This window comes from Aphelocoma coerulescens (assembly GCF_041296385.1).
Source record: "Aphelocoma coerulescens isolate FSJ_1873_10779 chromosome Z unlocalized genomic scaffold, UR_Acoe_1.0 ChrZ, whole genome shotgun sequence".
Taxonomy (NCBI): domain Eukaryota; kingdom Metazoa; phylum Chordata; class Aves; order Passeriformes; family Corvidae; genus Aphelocoma; species Aphelocoma coerulescens.
The window spans coordinates 25,081,264-25,108,296 of record NW_027184085.1 but is presented as its reverse complement, the minus strand read 5'-3'; the positions used below and the strand labels follow the sequence as shown (position 1 = coordinate 25,108,296).

Below are 27,033 nucleotides of genomic sequence, written 5' to 3'. Positions count from 1 at the left end.
ATGGGGAAAGGTTATCCTGGGTGTATTGAGGGTCCAGAGAGTCAGAGATCATCTCAGCCAATATCAGAGTAAGCTCTGCCAGGACAACTGCTATCCACAGAGCAAAATTCTTTAATTTTTAGTTGTGCTATTAGTTAATTTTCAGGTATACTGCAACATTTATATGGAAAAGGGGTATGTTGCCCTTGCAAGACTTTTATAGCTCTTATATTTTTGGTTCTATGTATTTTTCATACTTTTTTCACGTTTCAGATTAAAATACTATACATAAACAAATATTCAACACAGCAGAAAAGCTGAGATGTGTGCCACCATTGCCATACAGAGTCTCTGTGAACATTTGAAGTGTTAGACAAGCATGTCTTCAGCATACTGTGGTGGGGTTCCCTCATGGCCACTGTTGCACCTGTGGAAGTGACATCTCCTTTTGTTCAACAGATGCTGCTCTTAAGTGAAGCCAGGGTCTTTTGCCTTGTTTCTGAATAAACAAAACGAATTCCTGGGGCCTGGTAGCAATGCTCATTTACAGTGGGATCTGTCAGTGCCCTCCTGCTTGGGCAGTGCTTGGAGCGACCCTCGATGAGTGGGGGGCTCCTGAAAGCTTTCTGGACAGCTTTTCCTTCAGCCCAAGGGAGTTTAGTCCTTCCCTTTGTCTCTGTCTGAGGTCCAGGCTTGGCCTGGGCCTGATATCTATTTTGCTCTCCTCTAGGTAGTTTGTATAATTTTTCTTTAACTTCTGTATCCTTTCTCTCTGCTTTCTGAGAGTATAGTTTTGATCCTCTCTCCTGACTATGATTAGAATTGCTTCCTTGTGCTGTCTCCATCACTGTGGTTTTGTCCCCAAAGCCAAGAAAGCCAAACCTGAGGGTTGTCTGTGGCTGAGGGAGCCTTGTGGATGCAGGGGAAGGAGAGGGAGGGAGAAGGGGGAGGACTGAGACAGGAGAGCCTCAGATCTCTCAGCCCATGAGAAGAGGAGGAGAAGGTCTTCATCAACGCTCAATCATCTTCAACCATGAGGTGATTAAGCGTTGTCCCTGTACTCTTCTACATGGTCTAGAAGATCACAATTGGTGAGAAACAGAATGTAGACGTTTATGAGTGTTTAGAAAGAGAATGAGAACTTCTTTCCCTGCTTGCTGTCCCTACAACTCCTTGTATCAAAGGTCAGAGGTGTCTTGACACTTGACATTGTCAGGATGTTCTTTTTAATATAAATGTTGTAAAAGATGGGTGCTGTTGTCCATCACTACTTAGAATGTTATGCTTGTGCAATTCTGTCAGTTTTAGAGCTGCTGGGCTATTTTTATTGGAAAAAAGTACTTTTGAGTGACATGTTGCTGGAAAAAATTATTGCACCATCTGGTGGTTTTTGACCTCATTCATTTTTATGAGGATTTAGAAACGTAAGGGTTGATGGAAAGATAGAAGAACGCTTTATTCATAGGAATTTCGGTATTCAGGGTAATGTATAAGAAGGATTGGATAAAGAGAGCCAAGAGATTGTCTAGGGAGCATTGCAAATAATTCAGGAATTTAGTGTAGCCTCACAGGTCAGGAGTTATTGGCTGCATTATAGAAGGTTCAACAAAAGAAACAAGAAAGCATGAACCTTTCGGTAATGCTCACTTGTAATAGATGCCTGTGTGACAACTCTGACAGGAGCTGCTCACTCTCATAGAGTGGTCAGGTGTTGAGATCAGCAGCTTGCTGCTAGAGAAAACCAGGGACTCAACAAAGGTGCTATGCTTAGACATTTATTTGTTGGTGGGCTTCAGGAAAGGGGAGGGAGGGGTAGGGAGGAGGGAGAGGGAGAAGCTGATTTTCTTGTTTATTGCACCTTGATAAAGAATATTTTCCTTCTGAACTGGATTTTTCAATCTGTGGAGAGAATCAGTATTAAATAATAAGCTAAATAAATTGTTAGTGCTGCCAAAAAAAGAGAAGAGAATCTTTCCACAGTTTTTTTGTTTACCAGAAAAAGAAAAAAAAAAAGGAAAAGCTGCAAAGAAGGAAGGAAAGAAAAACTAAAAAAAAAAGAGAAAAAGAGAGAAAGGAGAAATTAATTGGAATGAGAAAAATGCTTCCAAGTAACTCTTTCTTAGTACCATCAGATTATGGCAGCCTTCCAATACTGGCAGTCCCAAGAACCATGAGACATAGGTTCAGCATCTTCCCCACAACTTTTTATCCTTGACACACTCAGGTTTATATTTCTCAGCTGTCAGAGGGTGGGTGAATAGGAGCACAGGAGGGCACTTTGGAAGCAGTGCACTTTATTGACAAGAAGCTGAGGGCATCTCAGTTTCTCGTTGTTTTAGGGGCACTGCCAAGAGAGTGAGTTCACGTTGTCTGGGATAATTAACTGTGCTGGTAATCAAACAAGAACAGTTGCTGACAGCTTTGCCACTATTAACAGTTATTTTCAAGAGGAAGGCTGCTTGTCTAGGTTTTGGCTATTAATAGAAGCAATAACACTACAGCCTGAATTAAGAAAACTAATTGTGGAAGGGAGCAGTGTTTAGTTCCCTTTTGTGAACAAGGAGATTTTCCATTTCATTTCATAAATGCATCGTAATTGTTTTCTAGGGTTAGGTCTTATGGAATGAACTGAGCTACCCAACCTTGCTGCTTTATAGTCTGCCTTTGGGGGATGCTTTTCTATTTTCTGTGGCACTTTTTGCTTTATAGCCCTTGCCCTACCATTTTCTTCATAATTTGTGTTACTCCTTTCACCTGGTATTACACATATGCCTTCTAAAGTGCACAAGCTCAAACCTGACTGATGCGATGTCAGGGTTTGATGTAAATTAAAGAAAATTCTGTCTATGTCTTCTCTTCGAAGTTGGAATTTTAGATTACTTTTTTCCCCATGGAAGGAAATGGAGAGGAGTGCAAAGTGCCTGTTCTCCTTCACAGAATTAGAAAAAACATTGGGAGCAGTGGATAACTGTGTCTAGGTCTGGTGAGATTTGTGAGGAGAGGTAACTGTATTTTGGTCTGAGAGTTCAGGGTGTTAGAGAAACAGATAAATCTTTGCCCCAGCAGGAGTTTGTCCTTTTGGAAGCGGTGTCTGGCAGAGGGAGGAGGAAGCTAGCCTGTACATTGTAAAGCAGATGAGTGTCTTCCAATGCCTGCTGCTGACCCAGAAACCTGCATGGGGCAAGATATTGTCAAGCACTCTTCAACCTATGGGTTGCCAGCAAGTGTATGATTCTCATCTCCTGCTCAGTGGTAATAAGAGCAGAGAGAAGGCATTTGAGATCCCTTTGACCATGAAGGGGCTTTTTGGGAAAAGCACGGAGCACTTGGAGATATGCAGAGTGACAGGAGAGCGAGTCCTGTGAGAGATAGAGGAGACAAAGTTTCCTATTGAAGGCAGTGTTTAAGTAGTGGGGTTCAGGAGCCACTCTGCTGCTGAAGAGACCAGATGTGAAGCTGTGGTCTGACCCAGACCTCGGTGCTGGGCTGGAGAGCCCTGCTCTTCTGGCTGAAAGGGTGTCCCACCTGGTATTGAGTACTTGGGTGGTGCTCAAAAAACAAGTGTCTTACACCAGACACCTCGAGGGAGTGTTTGGCTGCAGTACTAAGGGATGAGGAATATCCCTCCTGCTAACAGACGCCGTCTCCTGTAGTGTTTTGCATCATAGTTGGGGTCACCCAATCAGTAGAGTCAGCTGCAGCTTCACCTGAGGTGTAAGTGTGGCACCATGCGCAGCTTTTAATGCAGGGGGCTGGTGGATGGGAGCCTTTTCTAACCCTCCTGCTGCTAGAGCTGCTGGAGCAGGTCTCCCTTTGCAATGGACCTTTACCTTCCCTCACGTTCTTTTCTTCTGTAGGATTGATGCCCGCCTCTGGGAATTGGTTCATGTAGGTATGCTCTCAGGTGGTCTGTCACATACCTGACTTCATGCATTGCAGCCTGATGCCCCTTCACAAAACCACTAGTGTGGGTTTTTGCAGCAGTGGGGTGCACTGAAGACAGTTTTATAAACAATCTCATACCTAATGGAAAAATGAAAAAATTAGCAGTACTGTGTAAAAGTATGAGGCCAGGAAAAAATTGAATTTGTCAGCCAGTTTTGATGTCTCCCTCTGCTTTTCAAGTCCCAGATCTTGAGGTTTTTAGTCTCCTTCCAGGAAATGAATGAAATTCAGAGCCCAGAAAGGACTTAGTCATTTCTGTAAGAGAGAAATACTTGGTTTTAGTTTATTTTTTTGAATATAGGAAGGGATTCAGGTGCAAGGAAGAACAAAAGGATTTTTTAATGTTTGAAACAGACTGTTTGGCTCAGCTCTATGTAACCCAAACAGCATGTTTTGGCTGGAGAACCGGGATGCAATGCAAAACAAAGTCTTGATAGTGGATATAATTTATGGCACCACCTGCCTTGCAGTAGCTGACGCTATCTGAATGAGCCAGCATGTCCTTCAAATAGGAGGAACAGTTTGGTTTGTGCATTGATAGGAAATGGCATTTTACACCATTTAAATTAAATTATATTTTATACCATTTAAATATGAATATGTTGAAGAAGCCTTGTGTTTTTCTTTTTTTCCTTATTTTGTTCCAGCTTGCCACAGAATGCAGTTAAATTATGTTGGTTTTTTTCCACAATATGGGGGGGTGTGTGTATGTTTGTTTCTGGATGGTTTTCTTTCTGTTGTGATTTTTTTTTTGTGGTTCCCCCCTCCCTGCCCTTATGCCACATTTGAATTCTTCCCCAAGGGAATGGGAAAATAAAGTGAAAAGTGTAGGAAAATGTTTCAGAACTTTACCATCTTTTAATGAAAATCTTTTCTTTATGGGCAGGTCTGTTTAAAAAGCTTATTATCAGTCATCATGTCTTTTTTTTTTTTTTTTTCTTTCTTTTTCTTTTTCTTTTTCTTTTTCTTTTTCTTTTTCTTTTTCTTTTTCTTTTTCTTTTTCTTTTTCTTTTTCTTTTTCTTTTTCTTTTTCTTTTTCTTTTTCTTTTTCTTTTTCTTTTTCTTTTTTCTGATATTGCTGATTCTGGAATAGAACAACAGCAGATTTTGGATGATTTTGGATGTGTCTGTGGAGGTGACCTGGTCCTACCCTCCACTTGGAGCAGGTCTAGCTTGAAAATTGTGTCAGGTTGCTAAGGATCAGATTTTGAGGACCTCTGTGGACAGACAGTTTGTAACCTCTCTGGGCCACCTGTCCCAGTGCTTCACCATCCTTGTGGTGAAAAAGACAGATCCTTGTATGGAAAAGCATACTTACCTTTCCATTTTTCCTTCTGAGTAGACAGTTCGAATTTCAGATTTTACTATCATGAAGGTATTAGTAATTGCTTTACGTCATCAGGTTCTGTTCAGTCCGGGGCAAGTCATGTGGGATTAGTAAGAAGACAGTACCCCAGCAAACGCATCCTCTAAAGAGGTAAAGGGCAGGGAGGAATTTGAGTTTCTGATTAAGTGCATCAGGGCTGAAACCAGACAGTCAACCTGCTGGGTGGTTCAGCTACCATGTGCATTGAAGTTGACCATGAACAAATTTAGCATAAGGTTAGATGAAGGTTGTTAGGTTAGGCAGATAAAGGTCGGTTACTAGAATATTTGTGGTGAGATAGTAGAAGTTATTGTTTTAGATGGTGGTTTCAGAAGACAAAGATTAATTGCTGTTATTTTTAAAAATAGATTTTTTTGTAGCAGACCTATAACAAACTGCATTGTTTGTAAGATTTGGCTGCCAGAAGAGTAACTTTATTTGCTGCAGTGTCAGAGCAGAGAGAAGGCTATTCCACACCAGGGAAAGCTTCCTAAGGGCTCCCTATTAGGACTTCCCTGAGTGGGAAAGTCCTAATCTTATCATCCTCAGAGCAAGCTTATCTGGCTTTTTTTGGGGCATTGTTACAGTATACATTGAAACCCCGTGGCCACAGGCCAATGCTCAGAGCAAAGTTTGCCTTTTTGTTTCAATGCTTTTAGTCTGAGGATTGGGGTTGCATCTACTTGGATGTTTAGTGTGTTTAATATTGATTGATGTATTTGCATGTGTTTTAATTAGATTAATTTGTCTGCTGTCTCATTACTAACACTGTATATGGAAAAAATGTTCTGGCTGGAAGCATCTGAAGAACATAACTTGATGTCTAAAGTGAGACTTCAGCAGAATTTCAGTATTCCAGATCAAGGAGCAATTCTGAAAACTTTTTTTTTTTTCCTGTGAATACATTATGTTGGATCAGGGTCTACATTTTGGACCATATAATTTCCTGGGTATTTAAACTTGAATATATGGTATATATCCCTGGTATACATGTAAACACTTACGACAAGGTGCACTGCTGGGGTCCAGACAGGTGGCACAGCCTTGAGTCTGCTGAAGTCCTTGTGTGGGAGACTCTGTGAAGTACAGAAATAGCACCGGGGCCAGTGCTATCGATGCAAAGTGTAGATGATGTTATCAATCTCTATTCAGAAACATAGCTAGGGAGAGGGAAGATACTGGCACACATTTTCATACTGTGTCTGAATTGCTAGGTCATTCTCTGAGCAAGTGCGAGATCTGGGCTTTGAGAATTGTTTTTCACTTCTGATGACAGTATAATGAGAAAGGCAACCACGTCTAAACAGCCGAGACTTGTCCTAGCTGATTGTTGCATTGTAGTCAATCTGCTGTTTTCTTGGTCTTCTGCCCTGCATCCCCTGGATTTCCCTCTGCACCATGCCCTATTTTCAGCTACTCTGCACTGGAGTGAACAGCATATGCTTCCACCAGATGAGTGATCGGAGGAAATTTTAATCTGTGTGTGTCCAAATCCCATCTGGCTGAGGGGGAAGTTGTACTGAAGTCTCTCAGATTTTGAGAAGCCTTAACCTTTCTTATTTAAATGTTCCTCCATAGAAGAAGGTCTCATATCCAGGCAGACCTACGTGCTTGATGAGAAGTGCTTGATTGGGCTTTGAAACTGAGAGTTTCAGTCAGATCTTCTGGGCTGAGTTGTTCAAGGCCAGGTTAGATGGTGCTTTGAGAAACCTCCTATAGTGGAAGCTGTCCCTGTCCATGGCAGGGTCTTTGTACTAGATGGTCTTTGAAGTTTCCTTCTGACCCAGGCCTTTCTGTGGGTCCATGTTGCTTATGATTCCATGTAGCAAAGCAGTCTGCAAATGCTTGAGTAGGATTCAGCAGATGTAAAAGTTACATGTGCTTGAAGACTTTGAAACATACATGCTGTCTTATTCCATGGATGTATAAACACTGTAGTTCGTATTAATATTGGTAACTAAAATGTAGAAATGATCATTGTTTCCAAAGACTGAAATTAGAAACACTTTGTAGACCTTGGAGGAAAAGACCCCATAATTTATTACTTTTCTCTGTGGCCCTGGATCCTACAGCATATCCTGTGCCCAGATGGACATATATTTGCCTAGAATCTGAAATGGGAAGATCAAGAAAAAGTTTTAAAGACTGATACCTGGGAAGAAAATTGTTGCATAGGCAGGTTAATGCACCAGGCCACATGTTGGCTAGCCACAAATAAGATGAAATTTGAACATGAGTTAAAAAAAAAATAATGATGTGACATTTTATATGTTCTACAAATACTTAGGTACATATTATTTAAATGTTTAGTGACATTCGGGTTTAAAGAATTCTCCCTGCATCTTGTTAATGTGTCTACTTCTGTTAGAACTGCAATGAAAAATAGTTTTCAGACACTACATTCAGGTTTGCTGGCTATTACAGTGCTAGAATCTGTGACCTGAAGCTCCATTTTACTCTGATGCTTCAAATTTCTTTCATTTATTGAAGGAAGCATGACCTGGTTTTCTGGGTTTTGGCTGTCTGGAAGTTTTGATTCCACTTGAAATGGAAAGATAAGAAGTCTGGATGGGTTGCCACCAAATACTCAGATCAAAAACTGTATCACCAGTGGAGATCCTACAGTGATTTTCCCTGTGTAGTGGTAGAGAAAGTTCCTTAAGTTCCTAGCAAGTAAAATGCTGGTGTTTGTTACTGATTGATTTGCTTGCTGTGGTTTTTTTAAGAGTCTGAACAAAAAGAAACTCTCCTCCACCTTGTGATGAAGTTGGGCTTGGTTAAGCTTTCCCAGTTCTTGGCAGCCCAGCCTGGAGGGTCATCAGCGTTAGCATTACCTAATGAGGATGGAGCAACACCGTTAGATTTGGCTTTACAAAATGGGCACTCCAAACTTGTTGAGTTCTTTACAAAGTGAGTATAATGGTTTGCTGTTTTCAATGAAAATCTCTTGTCATTTAAGGGATGTGGGGAGTACTGTTGTTTATCTGGAAAGAGTTGCCTATGTTGTGCTGGTTTCTGCTGCTTTTGCCAGTATTATCATTTTAGGTGGTAAATTTACAATTACAATTAAAGGAAGTTTATTATTTGTGTCCTTCACTACATTTGAAGTCAATTAATGGTCAGTTAAATGATAGAGGACCAGCTGCACCATCAGGTGCCTCTTCCAGCACTGTATCAACTGAATCCTGACACACTAAAACCAAGTAAAGACATTCCTTAAAAATATATATAAAGAAATATTTATACATAAACAGAACCATAGGACCTGACTTCCAGAAAACCTCAGCAGACTTTGTGATCCCTCCAAAGCTCAAGTTTGAATGAACAAATAAGGGAGAATCAGCAGCAAAGACACTGCTGCAGTTATGACTCCGTTCTGCGCAAGAGCTGCCACACTGACAAATGACTTAAAGGACAAGTGCTTTCTGGCACCTTTCAGCTGTCTAGAGCCCTGTCTGTGCAGTCCTGAGGAGCTGCCTGGGGTGTGTGTGCATGTCTTGGGATATGGTAAGCAACAGATACCCGTTCTTACTCTTGGCTTTTCTTTGCAAATAGAAATATGCGAGAATTGGGCTACATTTTTATTTTGGTATGTGGCTCTTTCAATTCTGGCTCCATGCAGCCTGTAGTTTATGTGAGACTTATATGTACTTCAGCTTGAAAAAAAGTACAACACGGGTACAGTACATTATGTTATGACTGTCTCATTTGTTTGTTATGTCCAAACAATACTGTATTCCCTTGAGATACTTTCTGTTTTTCATTCTTGTGGGATAACAAATCTGCTAGCTGCCAGTCATGTCCTACTGCTATATATGGCAACATTGACAGGAAAAGGTACTATTGCTCATTTACAGCAATAAGGAGAAATAGGTATTGTCACAGCTTGCTCATTCTGGCTTCTTTTAGTAGTGAGTAACCATCTAGAGCTAACATTGTTTTTTCCCAGTTGATAGCTAGAAGTAGCTATGTGTTCTTAAGGCTGAAAAGAGTTGTTGCTACGTGTTTGTTTTCCCAGCTGTGTTCTCAGTGGATGTTTCAGATTTTCTGCCTCTAGTTTTTGCCGTGGGTGCATTGGAGTCCTGACAGATTGTGCTGAAGGCAAGCAGGAAGCTTACTGTGGCTGTGCTTTCATTCTACCTATGAAGAGAGCTCTGCTTTGACTTAAAGAGTGTGTCATTCCAGCTTCCAGGGCAGTCACTCGCTTGACATTTCAAGAGCAGAGATCAGCGAGGGTGCCTGCCTGCAGTTTGTTCATTCATCAGGAGCTCTGACGCTGACGTTTAGCCACACTGCACAGCACTTGCTGGAGTCAGACATTAAGCTCTTCAGAAAATACTTCTGGGACAGACCTCTTCTTTATCAGGTACCACAGATTTTCTTCACAATTTTCACCTGTAGACGTTTGAGGCTGGATTTGTTTTTCTTGTGTATCCTTTTAATTTAAGCTGCCTGTGTGACTATCACCAGCATAATTTCATTATTACTATTGTGGGCTTCTACTTTGTGTAAGAGTGGCACATTGTGTGTCTGAATCTGGAGCATAAGAGATGTTGAGAACTTTGTCAAAGCCTCCTTTGCCTCCCAAGTTGTTTTTTAATCATGATGGATCCTACAGGGAGTATCTTTCCGTGAAATCTCTGTCTTCAGTTGCATTGCCATTGTACTCATTTTTGTACTTTGAAATATTTAATTTACTTCCATTCTTCTGGTAGTGTAGTGCCCTGGAGTCTTTATCAAGAGGCAACCCTGGTCTATTATTTACAGCAGAAATACAGAGTACAGACTTTTTCTACAGAGTTTAGTTTGGTTGGTCTTATTTTAATGTAAAATGTCTGGAACACTGCTGCCATATCCTTGGGACATCTCTTGATTTCAATAAAATAAAGAGAATGCTTGAATGTAGAAGTTCTTTAATAGCAATGCAGATGCTTACCTGTGTTTTTAGATTGAGACTGCACATCATATGTAAAACTAGGGAGCTAAAAGCACACTAAAAGTTGGCTTTTTTTCTGGTCTTGAAATTCAACCTTTCCATTCTTAGCTTTGGGTTTCCTCATTTGTGCACTGATTTTCCTTGCATTACCTTTATTGCATGCTGCTTTTTTCTTAACTTAGGAAATTAATTATGTGTTATGTTTAACATAGAAACTTATGATGTGGTGTATTGTATAGTCCGTATGTATAATCTCATGTAATAACATTGTCCAGATTTTGATTTGTTTCAATACAAAAAAGTTACTCTCTGTAGCTTGCAGAATCCCTACAATTTGTGTGTGGCTTTTCCATTGAGACAATAATAAACTCAAAAGGAAAACCAAGACTATAATCAAGAATGCATTATTTATATAACTGGCTTTTTCTTCCACTCACGAAGTCCTTGTTTTTCATTCAGTCTTTGAAATGGAAAAAGAAAGTGTGGCATGTTAGGTATTCTCAAAGACAAAGACTCTTAAAGGCTGCAAAATTCTGCGTTTGGTATTTTCTGGAAAAAGCTTACTGCTCTGGATTTGTTGGTTCCCCTTTTGCCATTCCTCTAGTTGTAGCAGTCTAGGTTCTGTTGTGAGGACCTTATTCCCCACCTGCTCAGCATGGTGTTGCAGCACTTTTAATAAAGCAGAAATAAGCGAAGAATAATTGGGAAGATAATGTGGTTTATTTAGTTAATTTCTTATACACAAGCTGTTGTGCTTAGACTATGTATTATATCCTAAAAGGAAGGTAAAATTCATTTTCTTTCTGTTGCAACCAAGAATTTTGAGCTCTTTAGTTGTATCCAAAGAATTGGGAGGCAATTAGAAATTTTTGGTGGCTATTAGATATTTCACAGTGCATAGTCTTTTTACAATAGAGACAGAACTTACTGCTGTCCTGGAATATTCATTTCATCTACAGCAGACTTAGGCTGTACAGTTGTTGTTTGAGACTGTATAAATGACCACATTGCTATTTCATGCTTGAGTCACAATGTCATGAACTGAAGAAAGGGAGCTTGTCTCAGTTATGATGGCATGTAGTGTTGGATTTGTGGATTTGTGTGAAATGATTGCCTTAGACAGCAGCACATCTATTCATGCAAGAAAAGCATAATCTTTCTCAAGTATACTCTTCACTCTCTGCTGTGTCAGTTCTTTCATTTCCTTTTCTATTCCTTAGAAGCCTAATGAAGAAGTAATGAAAAAGTTAAAACAAGCTGTCAGTAAGCTAAAGTCACTTCTATGGGAGCCATGCCTTAATTAAGCAGTTCAAAAAGTGGAAACCCACAGGTTTTGTGGGCATGTTAGGCAACAGAGATGGGAAAGATACCTGAAATTGCTTAGAAGGAATGTGGACTTACTTAAATTCTGTGTGACCTCCTTGAGGCAGAGATTGCTGTGTGGTAGAGGTGCCTGTCAGTGGGACGATGTGGTTGGTTCATTGTGCAGCTCCAGTGGAGACCTAGACAGCAGAGAAGGTGATCCACAAGGCTGTCAGTGCTGGAGGCAGCACAGCCAGTGCAGGGCAGAGGTCCTGTGTGAGAGGAAGAGAGATCTGGGGACTGATGGGCACGTTTGAAATGGTGTCAGAGTAATGAAAAAAACAAAAAGGCCAAGCCAGGATAATTATCCAAAATTACTAAGATAGTTTATGATCATTTAAGTAATTTTTTTTTGCCTGGTGATGGACAGATTTAATAGTTACCAACTTTCTTTTGACTTTTTCTGCCTGATAGGTGCTAGAGTGGGAAACTGCCTAGCACAGCAAGAGACAAGCAGAGATAAATGCAAGTAGCCCCACTGAGGTGGGGCTTCGTGGCTTTCAAATTAGAGTTTGGCTGCAGTATTCAGCCGAGGGTCACCCCAGCCTTTTCTTTTGTGTCCAGGTTACCATGTCTTTTCTCTGTTTGCAGCTCTTGGTACATGGCAAATACACAAGCAGCCTTCTAGAGGGAAAGACTAGAAGCTAGCAGAGTTGTAAATGAAAGGACACAAAAGAATCCATTCTTTCTGCCTCCCACTTCGTTTATCATCTCTGAGAGTAATTTCTAAAATAGGAGACTGTATCCCAGCCCCCTCTTCCTTTTGAGCAGGAATGATATAGTCAGTGTGTATCTGAACAAGGCCTGGCCAGGGGCCACAGATATGGGGAGTGTCTCCTGGCCTCCAGGCTGGGTTTATCATGTATTTAGTGTTTGGTCTTAGTTTATTCTCTTTGTATTACCTAGCCACCAAAATTGCTTGCTTTACAGGGATGCTTTTAAAATAGACTTCTGAACAGAGCTGTTGTGCAAAGCTTTTGTTGTGCTGCTTTTCTCATAGAGAAGAAAGTTGTAAGCAGTGAAGTGCAAATGGTAAATGATATCCTTTAGATCTATTGTGTATTGTAAGCAGGAGGTGATTTCTCTCTGTAGTTAAAAATATTTTATTGGTTTCCCTCTTGAGGGATTGCTGTCAGTTTCCTCTGGAAGGTAGCGATTAAAATATTCCTTGTGGAATCTCTCTCAGTCGTTTTGGTATTGCTTATAACATAAGTGTTTGCTAGTCTTTGACATTGTTCTTCAGTTTTCAGATAAATGTAATAGGCATCAAATACAGTTACTGTCATTTTGATTTTTTTTTTAGAGTATTAATTCAAATCAAGTTGAGACAGTGGAAGGTCCAAAAATGCCCTGCAGTACAACACGCTCTGTAGAAGGTACAGTTTTTTATTCCATAATGTTGCAATCTTCAAAAGCTCTAGAAAGTTGGCACAGATTCATACACTTATTTATTCAGGAAGATTATGTTTTATATGGTTTTAGAGACCTGTTAGAAGGGAACAGTGGAGTATGTAAGTCATACATTACAAGAATTTTGTAAATCATGATACTCCCTAGAGAGCATTTGTTTTCCAATGTCAGACTGAAATTGTTCACAAAATATTACAACATTTATAGTGACTGGAAAATCCTTAGCCGATTTCATTTTAAGAGCCAGAAAAAAGTCAGGTGTTTCCAGGAGAGGGCAGTGTTTATCTGAATGAACTCTCCTGCAAATTCCAGTGAAGCCAAATAAGTTAATAAGGATAGGAGCAGAGTAATGATTTGTATGGGTAGTTCTGGGATTCAGCCTAGACTTCTTAATGTGGCAAAATCCTCATTTGTTTCCACCAGACATTAACTATTTTGGTGAGCATTTTACCTCTGCAAGGATTGTGGGACTGTGCTTGTGCGTGAGAATGCTCTTCCATTACCAAAATACCTCCCTGTGTACCTCAGAGCAAACACGTCTTAGAGCTGAAGAGAAAATCACAAAAAAAGATCGTTCTTCAGTATCAAAAATATAAGGCTTGGGGACTTATAGATAGTTCTTAGGAATTAATTAAAACTTTTCACCAGTTGTCCATTTGCTTAGTGGCTGGCATTGTATGTTTGGATGAAGCAACAAGCTGAAAACTGAGAGCTCTGTGAGAGGCTCAGTCTTGCTCTTCAGTATCTGCTGGAGACAGCCTTACTGAGGGCAGCAGAAATGTTAGCACCTGCATGAACTGCTGACAGGACCAGGACCAGGACCAGGACCAGGACCAGGACCAGACCAAGGGAAGGATGGGGACTAGTTTGAGGGGCATCAGCTAGTAACTTCAAGTGAACGGGTAAAATAGGGACACAGTAGTGTATTTAAATGTATATGCTGCCAGTTTCTCTGTCAGTCTTCAGGCAACAAATGTTCTGCCATTAGAAGTTAAATTTGCAGAGAAATAATAAGCACTTGTTAGCAGTTACAAGTTACGTATCTGTTATTGTATGTGAGAATTTATTATAGGAATTTTGTAAATGACTTTGGTGACACAGCATTTACTCTGGGTGTTCACTTGAATACTGTACTCTGACCAGGGTGATCTTTATGCTGCTCCTTGGCAATAGAAAGTGAATGGCCTTCATTGGCAGTGCCATATGTGGCAGTTGCTTCATCAGTGTGACTTGTAGGTGATGATTAGTTTAATAATTTTTGCAAAAAGCAGTTTTGATCTGACTTGCGCAAGCAGAAGGCAGAGATCAATGGGTATTCATTTCCTGGAGGGGGAGAAAGTCTCCAGTTCAGGATATCTACTCTCATTTTGGATTCTGATGAGCAGCAAAGATATTTGGCATAGGCATACCTAGCTAGTGCCTTCATGCATCAGAGTTACTTTGCACCTGGTTTTTTTTTTTTAATTAATTTCAGTTCAACACCTGGAAAAGTATGCCACATTTTGTAAGTATTCAGGACCTACACAAACAGATTGTAGTAAACATACTTGCATGTTTTATGCTCTGTGATACCTACGTGTAGACATGAGAAGTCTGTAACTACTGTTGGTACAGTGTTAGGCAACAAAGTTTTTTCATCTTCTTGTATTTCAATATTTAATAGGTTACCACATTTCTGTAAGGAAAGGTTCTCTAGCCACCTAGTCAAAAAAAAAGAAAAATCACTGAGTGGTGGTGGTTACTGGTGACTAGTAGCTTGTCTTAAACTTTCCATTTGCCAGCATTCAGGAGATCAAAAGAACTTTGTTCGAGATTGAGTTAAAATTGTTGCTGCTGGAAGCAAAAATTATATGAAATTATTGTACTTTTTACTGCATTCTGAGTTGCATTCGCTGAACTCCTTTATAAAGTGTCTGCTAAGTTAAGGACTTTATTTTGGCACATTCATGTCATGAAAGTATCCCCCTCAGATTTTAGAACTGCTGCCATTCCAAGAAGTAGTAACTACTCACTTCTACAGTCAAGATCAACAGACCTTTAAAACACAGTGCTGTCAGCAGCCCTGAGCTGTTATTGAGAGGAGGTTGCTATAGCAGTGTGTTGCTTCTTGTGAAATGCCATCATATGAAAGCAGTGGGTCAGCGTAAGGTGATGCTGCTAGCTTAGCAGTGAATCTCCCATAGCAACTTAATTAAATTCAAATATATGGAGTGATAAATTATCCAGACAGGATGCAGAACAAGAAGTGAAATTGGTGGTATTTTGGCTAATTTTATAGTTTGTGCTTTTCTTTTCTCTTTTCTGACCTGAAATTCCATGCTCATGAGTTGACTGAATACTGTTACCTGGAGGATAAGCCGATTGCTGCTGCAGTATATATGGTATAGAGAAAACACGGCTTTTTATTTCTGAGAATTTTGGAACTGAATAATAATAATAATAATAATAATGCCAATTGCATGTCAATACTGTAAAAAAAAAAAGCCTTCTCAAGGAAGCTTTAAAGTTGGTGACTTCATTTACAGTTACCCAAGAAATAGTCTATTCCTACTAGCTGAAGGATGGTGTCTGAAATGCTTAGTTTGACAGCAGCAGGGATTTTGTGCTGATTGCCCTGTGTTAGAATGCAAGGGGAGACATATATATATATATGAGCGCTGCAGGAAGTTAATTAAAGAAGGTGGATTAATTCAAAATTAATGATCCTGATACTGATCAACATGGACCCAGTCCTAACTCCTGCCAGTGTCCAGGGACACTGCCGAGGTCAGGGACAACAGGTTGCAGTGGGCCCATAACTGCATCCCAGAACTTCATGTCTGAGAGACCTGTAGGTCAGGTGGGGTTTTATTGCTGAGAATTGTGTGATTTAGGTACCAGGCAGCTGTCTTTGAATTGTATTGATACAATGTTTTTTTTTTAAAAACTTGACTATATACTTTGTTCAATGCCAGTAAACGTCCCTAAACTCCATATACCTCAAGGTATCCTATGCTGACTGAGAAACGAAGAGGGTATCTGAGAACAGATATGAACCTAGAGTTGAAAGATTCAGTATAAAATGAGACATATTTTCCATGATGACTCTATGTAATTTCATTTTCATTTTTTTAAAAACATGTGTGCTAAATAATAATGTTCCTGGAAGCATGAATGATGCTTGTGTTCATTTACATTCCTGTATCCAAATTACTCTTCTTTGCTGTTTCACAGTAGTCTTTCAGGCTGCACTTGGGCAAAACTTAAAAAGTGTGGGAGGTGGTTTTTTTGGTGGTTTTTTTGCCATTGCTGTGTCCTTCTCCACAGCCCTTGGAAGAAAATATAAACCAAAAACCAGCCAACCAAAGAGAAGAAAGAGTGACAGAAGTGATTTTTTTTACTATTTGGGTTAAAAATGCAAAGTCTAATTTCAGAAAATGCATGAAATCCTTGCAGAAGAAAAGCAGAGCTCAGCTGCTCTGTGACGTTGGTGTGAGGCACAGTGCTGGAGCTGTTGATTTTCTGAGCATGTAGGGGTTAATCAGCCCAAACATAACTGTGACAATAACATAGCACTTGTTGTGCATCCAGCTTGCATGCTGCCCACGGGATTGCCGCTGCGGGGAGATGCATGGGCTGCCCATGTCCATTGTTCTGGCTTGCCTGCCTGCTTCTTGTGTCCCCTTTCCTATTTGAAAGAGGAGAGAGACCAGCAGCAGAAACCAAAGCAGACAAAAACTGAATTTTCTTGTTATTAAAGGCAGAAGTCTTTGCTCTTGCAGGTCCTATGAGCTCGGCATCTGATGAGTTGTCCCAGGATGACACGAAGGTACAGATTTCTCCTTATACAAATAGCTAAGCTTTATTTAGGGTGAGAAGCAGCAACCTCTGCATGCCTATCTGAGCACATACCAGAGCTAACAAATAAATTCTAGCCTGCCAGGCAACATTTCTTGCTATTTCTATCCTGCAGGAATAGTTACGTGTGTAGATGATTATTATTTGAAAGAACCTGTTATGTAGTTGTGGGCTGGAAAGCTGGGTTGCAGAAGCAAGCTCTGCTTTTGGACCAGAAAGCTCTTGTATTTATGGTGAAGCTTAGTGCCTTTAGGGAGCTTGCAGCTGCCAGTTTGGGGTCAGCACAACCTGTCTAGCATAAGTTTCATCCTTGAGACAGCATGGTTCATTACATCTGAGGAGTCAGTCTCTGAGAGAGATCCTGCGGGTAACTGTGAGTCCTTAACTGGATGTAAATAGGAAGAATGCTTGATGCAAAAAATACTGCAAGTTCCCGTTGTCATCTACTTGAAGGTATCTAAACGGCTTTTGGGAGAGACCAAAATATGTGAGAAGTGCCATTACAACTGTATTTCTGTCAGTTGTATTTGATCTCTAGTTTTATATTCTGCTTTTTATTTATATGTATTTGTTTATAAAATGTTTGGAAAATGTTTGTCTTGGTATTTTTTGAACACCTTTTCAAGTGGGAGCTTGATTATTACCTTAGTGGGTATGCAGCTAAAATAGTAATTTAGATTGAGAGGAATAAAATCTGGTCAAACCTGGAAAATCTGATAAAAGTGGTATCTTATCAATACCAAGTGACTACTGTTTGTTTTGGCTTCTTTTAATAACATTTGCATGTAGTGGAATATTGCTGAGCTGACACATTAGGTAATTTTTATGAATGTGGCCACCTTTATAGGCTTTTTTTTGGTTGGTTGGTTGCTTGGGATTTTAAAATTTTTAAATTTTTGTTACCAGCCATGCAGAAGATTGACCATTTGTTTGGAAGTCACATGTTGTTGTTGTAATCTGTAAAATCTCAGAATTATAGCTACAGTATGCACACAATTTGGAGTCTGTGTTGAAAGGGTGTGTTGGAGCAGAATATTGTAGCTCATGAGTCTTGCTGGGGGGAAAAGATTCTGGTCCCATATTGATTGTCTCTTGTTTTGATCTAGTAGAAAGGCTATAATGAATCTATAATGAATGAACTGAACTGTGACATTTCTACAGGTGTGAACAGCTCCAGCATTAGAAGTATTTCAAATCTCAGAAAATATTGCTCTTTTCTCCAGAGCACTGTATATTGGCTAGTCAGAGCACAATTAAACTTTGTAAGAGAAAAACAGGCTGAAGATTGAAGTTTGCATGGGAAGTAAGAGGTGGTTTGGTCTCTTCTTTAATTATGGTTAGAATTTGAGTCCTTAGGATTCATTTGCATATGGAAGTAGAATGCCACGTCAGCTGCATTTATGAGAATGGCTAAAATGAAGCGACTGTTGCTTGATAGTGTTTGAACTGAATTATGAAAGCCTGTAGCACAGATTGCAACTAAGCACATACAACTATTTGTCTTCAGAGATGTAGCTCAATTTTTCTGTTTCTAGCCTTTCCGAGACTCTGGGGTTCCTTCTAAAGAAAATGAAGATCGTGTCTCATTGGGTGTAGGTAAGAAAGAATTAAAAATTTTGACTTCCCAAAAGCTACTGATACACAGTGTGACGTCAGTTAGACACGAGGCAGTTTCTTTAAAAGAGGTGAAGATAATTGACATTGCAGAGTAACTTGCTGAAAAATCAGCCAGTTGTATCTATGGCAGAGAGGGAACCTCTTTTGTCTCTAGCATACATGGGTGGTGTATCCAACAATATTATGATACCTGGATTTTTCAGTAATGTATTAGCTGTTGTAGGAACAACAGCCTTGAAAATAATATCTGATAGAGCCAACATATGAAACTGAAGGTGAAATGAAGTATGTAGAAATGTTTAAAAGCCACAGTGAGTTGTGGGCCTGGTAGGAGAATATAGCCAGTTGTGCTCGACAGCACCTTTAGAGACTGAAACTCAACTGGAAAGGTATTTTCAAGCTTTGTGGAAAGCTACAAGAGCAATATGCAAACATGGGCTCATGAAAAGCACAGCAAGTTGGAAAACATGATGAGTAACTAAGCTCTGCAAGTGGGAGCTGCTGTGCCAGGCAGAGACTGCCAGTCTGATATCACTGGCCTGTAGTCCAACACTGAGCTCAGAAAGAGCAGCCTAAATGGTGGCATTCTGTACACAGATTTTGGTGCTGTGAAGATTCACTTTGTGTGTGCAGAAAGGGAGGGGATAGATGTGCATGCATAGGAGGGATATATGTTAGAGGGAAATGAGCTGACATGAACTCAGAGACAGTTCTAAGATAAGAAGCTGGCAGATTATTTTATTACCTCTCACTAAATCAGCATCTAGTTATCTATTGTTTTAGTTACTGTTATGCCAAATACCTGTACTTCAACTGTTTAATGATGTTTGTCTCACTGTCCCATAGAGGCAATATGAGAACTCCATAAGGAAATTGGGACAAGTAGCAAAAAGCCTAATATTCACAGTCATCCTAACTTTAGTGCTTTTGAGGATAGGACACTGTACCATTCCTTGCCTTGCTCAAAAATGCAAGGTATGTGGGATATTAGTGCCCGTGTGTTCAAATCTGTTTTGTCAAGCAAGACCAAAGTATTGGACTGTGTCTCAATGTAGGAGTGTGTGGAGGCATTGGGGAGTGATTATGGTTTGTTAATCTGAAAGCCACATTTGCTCTGGTCTTTGTTCCAGTTATACCATCTGGACAGAACATAAAGTAATTTAGAAGCTGACAAAGTGGAAGTTCTCCACTGTGAAATGATAGCTGATATTTCTTTTTCTTACTCCTAAAATGCCTTTTCCTGCTAAGGCATCATTCACAGAGCATTGCGTGCAACAGCTGAAACAGAAGCCAGGCCTTCTGGCTTCAGACCTGCTCATTCTCTGATGCTTGGATGGGCAGCGGCATCAGATCCTGAGTTGTCTTGGAGGAACAAGCAAGTGACTTTGGCCTTGGTTCATACTGTTAGGAGTGGTAGTGTAGATTCTGAGAGTAGCTAAGAAGGTAAAAAGAATGGTGAGTTTGCATATGATTTGGACAACATTTAGGCGCTTAAAATTTGCTTTAAATAAATTTTCTTAGGCCTCTTATTTGTGCATAAAGTAAAATCAAAATGTGTAGATATGCATATATGTGTTCATACACGTGTGTATGTGAAGTGTGTCCTGAGCATGGGATCATCTTATCTTAAACTAAGAAATAGTCCTTGTTTTAACACCTGTATGAAAAAGAACCAACCCTCTGTCGCCCCCTATATTGTCCTACTTTAGAATACATTTAAGAAGCTGACTTTTTGCGGAAAAGCTGCAGTGAAATCAGTTCTACTTGTTTTAGAAGCCACTGTAACTGAAGGTTTGGTTGCCCTGTGTAAGGACTGGAGCATGGACTTGCTGCTGGCCACACTGTGGGCTCTCCTTGCCCATCTCTGGGTTGTGCACCCAAACTGGCTGAAACACTCACTGCATAGACATCCGGTGGGATTTTGCCATTGACCTCAGCAGGGCCGGAAAGGCTTCTGGTGCACACTGTGTTTGAGATCTAATGGGATTGAAGTGCAGGCTGGGGAGTGAGTGGGCTATTGGGTGTGCAATAAAAAGTGGAAGTGGGGAGGGACGAAGGCTGGAAATAAGAGTTTGGTGACAGCAAAAATTTGTAAGTTGACCAAAGATGGGTTTACTGGTTTATTTGAATGTAAAAATCAGCATACATTCTAACCTGACTCATTTAACCATATTGCTAAATATTGTAGTTTTCCTACCCTGGATTGTTTTAAACTATTCTAAAAGCAATTGTTTGCTTGGCAGTGTTGTTAAATGGCAGTGGCTTTGGCAGGAAAAGCACACAGTGGGGGATAAGAAGAGAAATTAAAATGGTTGTCAGTGGGGGAGAGGGAAACAGCTAAGGGGGATTGAATGAAAAAGAATTAATAGACACAAGCGAACTCTGGAATCTCACTAGTAGCTGGATGTGTAAATCAAAGAGGACTCGTAAGAGCAACAATGTGAGTGCTCTTTGAATGGAGGTACAAAGTCCCCCACTTCTGCTTCTCACTTCTTTTTCTATGTGGTTCCTGCTTTAGAAATCTCTGCCAAAAATCAGTGTTGTCATGGAATGGTTTTGATTGGAAGGGGTCTTTGAAGTAGCAGTGGCTACTGGAAGGGCTCTCCTGTTCCTGCTCTCTGTGTTCTTCCTCAGACATCCCTTTCAGGCGTGTTGATCTTTATGGCTCTTTACTGACAACGTTTGGGGAGTGCCTTTGCAGAGGTACTTTCAACATTTGGTAGGATGCTGAAAGGGCACCAGCTCTCCTTGCTCCCTGTCTTCTTCGTCTTTGGGTTGGGACCTGACTGTCTTAGGCACCAGGTCTAGTAGAGAGTCTTGTAGTTTGGTTTTGAGAATTGTAGTTCAATTTTTTTTGTGCAAGAGTTTTCTCATCCTCCAGGATCTCTGGAGAGCCCCTGGGATATCAGTCCAGGGAGTGTGATGGTCCAATAAGAAGCCAAGAAGGTGATGGACTTTGAGTCTGCAGTATTTAAGAATGGAAGGAGTAGGAGTAGAGCACAACATGATGCTAGACCATGCTTAACAGGAGGCTGTATGGAGACACCCCAGTGCTAGTCACACCTGCCAGTGTTCTTCCCCCTCTGTCTGTCTCCTTCAGAAATTGTTAGAGATCTGTTTTATGTTTACAAGAGAAAAATAAAACACGAAACAAAACCCGAAACAAATGAAACAAAAAACCCCCCAAGCACTTTTTTTCTTGTTTCATTGAAGGCAAACGTGCTGGAAATATTGAGACAAAACCAATTCTGTTTGGGGAGATCAAATAAAAGAAATAAAGAGAAAGCAACGAAAAAAGGATTTTTTTTTCTTTCAATATTATGCATGCGTTTTATTGCCAGGCATTGTTGTCCTCAGAATCAGCAACCCTGTACATTTTGGGAGAAAGTCTAGGAGGTGGCAGCTGTATGCTGTTACTGTTGGGCATGTAACAGTGTGAGCAGGGCATGTGTTTTTAAACATTTATAATTCTTTCCTGTTTTTCATAGCTGGTTTGGAAAGATAATATTCACAAGGCCATTTATAAAGCTGTAAAAGTTTCTCTTTTCCATTAAGAAAAGTGACCCAAACACACAGTTTTTCTTCCAAGGATATAAAGCTTTTTTTTTTCCCCCCCTAAACTTCAGGAAGGGAGGATGATGATAATTTTTCAAAATAATTTCCATTATCTCCTCCTTACATTGCCAGCAACTTAGTGGTGTCTGTCTCTTCTATTCTGTTTGCTCTGCTGGTGATGAAAAACTCCTGGAAGCCATGTTTTGCCAGAGATAAAACTAGTGATGACAGATTTTTTGGCAGTTCACTCTGTGACCAGGCAGATACAAAGTATTTTTAGTAGAGTCTGCCCTTCGATTTTCATGATTCCACAGAAATATCCATTTAACCACAGATCAGTTTAAGGAACAAAACATAACTGCCATAATGATCTTCTCTGTAAACCAGTGGGCCTGTACTGAAATCTGCAGAAAAGTCTGGTTTCAGTGTTGCTGTTTTGTTCCTTTCTTTGATTAGATTTCCTCACCGTGGTTGGTAGGACTTAAAAGAGGTAGAATTTTTTTTTTCTTTTAAGATAAAAAAAAGCATGGTCCTGCTGTCTGGAGTCCTACCTTTTTGCAGTTTTTGTTACGTCTATAAAATTATTATTTTTTTGCACTTACTGTGATCATATCTTTTTTTTGTCCTTTTTTTTTGCTTCTGGGTTTTTCAGGCCAGAATGTTTGCATTTGGAAGTGTTTGGAGTCAAGTGTGCCTGTTTTGACATTGGAACTACAGGAAATAATTTTATGGTTACTGAGAGGTAAGAGTGAAAGTTATGTGTTAAGTGTTGCCCTATTTGAGACAGTTACAGGAGTCCTGTGATTCAGGCTGTGCAGATCTTTTCTGGTTTTGGTCATTTTTGTATTTTTCTGGCAGTTTTCAATCCTATCTTTGCTTTATGTATGTTTTGAGAGAGGCTGAGTGATCCAGCATAGCATCTCTACTCCAGGAGCTGCAGACTTCTGCTTCAGTTTTTCTCCTTAACAGATTTCTAACAAGATTTTGGGCATATCACTTATCTTTTCTCTGCAACTCATTTTTTCCTGAAAGAAAGAAGACTATAGAGAGCAAGGTGATAAAGAGGCACTGCAGTACTTCGATGATTGGAGATATGCAAATACTTAGACTGGTTGCGCCAAAGAAGTTCAGTTTGTGGTAGAGTTTAAAAACCTCATTTTTAGTCAAAAGGTAGATGATTTGAAAGTTGCAGAGAGAAACAACCACTGAAGAAAATTGCACAGTTATCACTGCAGCTGATGATGGTGGCAATTGCACTCTGGCATTTTGGGCTGCAGCTTTGACGTCTTTGTGCTGCTTCTTCCACTTTGCAAAATCTTTGCATGGTTCCTTGCATTGGAGACTTACTTTGGGCTTGATCTGTCAGAGTACTGCCAGCAATAATTTTTAAACAACATTTAAACATGACAGTAGCTTATTTCAGTAGATAAAAATATTCACATGTTTGGAGTGTCTGTAAACAATGGAATATTGTAGATTGCAGAATAGTTAAGAGCTGCAGAAGATACGGGAAGTCAGGTTTTCCTGGGATGTGTGCCTGAACTGAGTTTAATTAAGAAGCTGTGGAGAAATCTGGAAGAAGCAACATTAGGCACTAAAACAAGCTTTTTCTTGTTGCTTGGACTTTCCTCCACTCTTTATTTTCTGAGGCACTATAATTCAAGTTAACCTCAAAAGAAAGAAAAAAAGAAAGAAAAATCAACAAGCTACAAACATATGATGTCTGGCTTCTCAGAACTTGTTCTCTTCCGCTGCCTAAAATCCCAAACAAATTTGCTCAACAAAATTACCCTTCAAAAAGAGGCGCTTTTTTTAAACTGATGTTAAATAACCTTTTTTTTCAGCCTGTCTTCTGCCCAGTTTCATTTCATGCTAACATAAATAAGCAATCTCGGCTGTATCTAACATCAAGTTACTCTTTAAATGTGAAATATAATCCAGAAATACATTGTGAAGAAAACAGTTGTAGCCTTGAGAGCGCACGCAAGAAAACATTTCTCAGCTTTCTTCCTCCTCAAGAGGCAGTCTTCCCTTGAAGTCTTCGTGAAACATGGAAAATTGAATTTTAAATAAGGTGGGTCTTGGTGAACTTTTCGGTATCACAGACTGCCAGTGTAAGTGTAGACTCAATAACCAAGTCATTGGCACAGCTTCAGTAGGAGTGAGGTCCAAGTCAAACTTCAGTTTGCTTTCATGTGAGGCGATATGCATGCTCCCTGTTCCTGCTCTCACGGGCCTCCATGGAGCTGAAACAAGCAAGACTAATTCCTTAGTCCTCAGGCTTTTGCAAATAATCTCTTATTCTCATCAGGGAGCTTTTCATCAGGATACTGGACAAAAAAGTGACGAGCTTTCCACACACATTCATTCTGTATTTCCCAGCTACTTTTTTGATCTGAATAGATACTGGACAAGGAGATCGTTCAGGCAAATTATCTCTCTATGTGCTTTGCTTAGTGGTTGTTTCAAGAGTCAGGGCATCCTGACCGCTGCCATGTAAAAGTAGTATAAATGGGCTTCTTATCCTAACCGAGCTTGCTTGTTACCCTAGAGTGAGCTTGGTGTTGTATGACAAGGATAAAAAAGTAAATACCTGCCATCAGTCATGAACCAGAGATCAGAAAGGTCTGAGTTGGAGGAATGCTGTGAAATCCTAACAGCGGAATCCAAACATGAAGAGTCCTAAAAGCAGAATCCAAACATGAAGAGTTTGAGACAAAACCCAAGATGATGCAGTGTGTGTGCCCATGGACCTACATCCTGTCAGTATTAGGCAGAGGTCATGTTCTTGCCTAAATTTTGTAAAAATATTGAGCCCTTCTATATCCTAGTCTGGTGAGTGTTTTCCAAGGATCTTGCAGTACTAGTATAGTTTGTACAAAGCTGTTTCTTTTAAATTTGTGAAGGTACATTGTTTTTTAGTTTATCAAAGAAACAAGCCTGAAGTACCACCACTTACAAACAGTTGCTTTTCAAAAGAGGTACCTATGTCTAAGACCTCTTTGTTGGAGAATTTATCATTCATTGAATATCACAAACATCATATTTTTATCACTTTTAGCAGCGTTACTCTTGTTATAAGTGTTCTAACTGTAGTTGTCACCCTGCTTTCAAAGAAAGCATTAAAAAAATAGCCTTAACAATTAATTTAGTAATTCATGTTGCAATTCAAAATGTATCTGCTGGGGAATAGTAAGGATGTCGATAGAAATTTAGGGAACATGATATTCTCTCAGTCTGGATGGTTTGCTGCAACACAGTGATTCCATGTGCCTTGTCTAGGAATGATAAAAAGATACATACATTTGGAAGTAAATGCAGTTAAGCATAAATACTCTTGGGCTGGCAGTCCAGCTTAAAGCAGTGCAGAAAGCAGTGCACACAAATTGCCTCTGCTTTTCCTGCAGCCTGCCGTGATTGCAGAGTGTTCCAGTAAACTTGTTGTGTCTTAGAACAGTGTTCTTGGAGATGGATAGGGTGGTCTGCTGCTCTCAGCAGTGTCTGTGAAGGCAGCAGCTGTTCTGTGTTCCTTTCCAGGCTAGTGTCCAAAAACTGCACAAATAAGTCGATGAAAAATTGACCCAAATTTCTAGTTCTGTATTTGTTATCTTATATTTTTCATTAATATTCCTGTTATCTGTCTATACAACATCTACAGAAGACACTTGTTATGGAGAAAGAGGTCCCTAATGTGGGTGAGTTTTGTCATCAGATCTTTGAATGGAAAGTGAAGAACAGAGCATGAGTGGGACATGAAAGTGGGAGGTTTGTGGGCTGGGGGTCAGAGCTGTTTAATCTCATGTCAGAATGTGGCTAACTTTGATACCTAGTTCACCCAGGATGGTGCTTTTCTGGGAGTGCAAATTCTGCTACTTTAAACTTGTAGTGGGAGGAAGAGGCTCTGTGATACAGAATGGCTATGATCCTTTATCCTGTTTAAACCTGTGGCTTCTTCAGGTTTGAAACTGTGGAAAACAGGCATGTACCTCATTAATATGTATAAATTACAAAAGGGTGGGTGTCAAGACAATGGACCAGGCTTCCCTCAGTGGTGCTAGGCAATAGGACAAGAGGCAATGGGCAGAAACTGATGCGCAGGAAGTTCCACCTGAACATGAGCAAGAACTTCTTTACTGAGCATGTGACCGTGCACTGGAACAGATTGCCCAGAGAGGTTGTGGAGTCTCCCTCACTGGAGATATGCAAGGACCATCTGTGCACAACCCTGTTCCAAGTGCTCTGGGATAACGCTCCCTGAGCAGGGAGATTGGACCACTGTGACTGCTGTGGTCACTCCCAACCTGACCCATCCTGGCATTCTGTGACTCTGTTTGCAAGGAAAGCACGCAGTGCAAGAAACTCTGTGTTCTTCCTTCCCCTGCCCTGCTCCCTGCCCTTCCCAGCTCTGATCTCCTCTGGGTGATACAGTGTGGGTAGCCTGCTGCAGCGTGCTGGAGAGGGAGATGGAATCCACCAAATACTGCCATAACCTCAGGTAGTGATGATGGACCGTGGCTGCCTGCCTGGACCATTTGAAATCCATTGCTGAACAGTTTAAATCCCAAACTGCTGTGTTACTTGTGGGAGACCTCTGTTTGCAAAATAAGAAAATAATGGGCCAGTTCCTTAAACCAAATGCCTGAATTCACCCATCAGAAATTTAGCAACAAGGAGGATCATAAGAACAAATGGAGGAGGTTATCAACCAAGATCTTAAGGATCTGGCGTGGTTCTTTGTTCTTCAGTGATCGGTTCATCAATGATTTCGGAGAGGGAAAGAATAGTGATGTCGCAAAGCTTTTCTGACTATTCCTATATAAACTTTTGTAAGAAAGACCTAGTAGAGGTCTTTAGTAGAGAAGAGAAATGGTAAAAAGAATGTCTGTGACAAGCTGTCCTTCAAGACCTATGAGGATGTTGGCAGCCATAGTGTGCATAGCCACGCATCATTGTTGTGAGCAAATGGAAAGAGTGTTACAGGTGGAGAGTGCTTGGTGCCTGGCATCTAATTGGTAATGTTTTGCTT

The 27,033-nt window shown here is 40.3% G+C and overlaps 1 protein-coding gene across 12 annotated transcripts in view; it reads left to right on the top strand.

The window, feature by feature from the left end:
* Positions 1-27,033, top strand: part of ARHGEF28 (Rho guanine nucleotide exchange factor 28) — a 118,191-nt gene that overhangs the window by 24,673 nt on the left and 66,485 nt on the right. For 9 of the 12 annotated variants that reach the window (XM_069002243.1, XM_069002241.1, XM_069002242.1 and 6 more), the window contains exons 6-10: positions 8,017-8,200; positions 9,476-9,656; positions 12,892-12,964; positions 16,760-16,806; positions 18,371-18,431. The exons of 1 other annotated variant lie outside the window; for it this stretch is intronic. In XM_069002243.1, coding sequence (XP_068858344.1) covers positions 8,017-8,200; positions 9,476-9,656; positions 12,892-12,964; positions 16,760-16,806; positions 18,371-18,431 — 546 coding nt within the window. Of the gene's footprint in view, positions 1-8,016; positions 8,201-9,146; positions 9,164-9,475; positions 9,657-12,891; positions 12,965-16,759; positions 16,807-18,370; positions 18,432-27,033 lie in introns of those variants that run through there. 2 more of the 12 variants (XM_069002253.1, XM_069002245.1) reach the window with 2 other exon arrangements.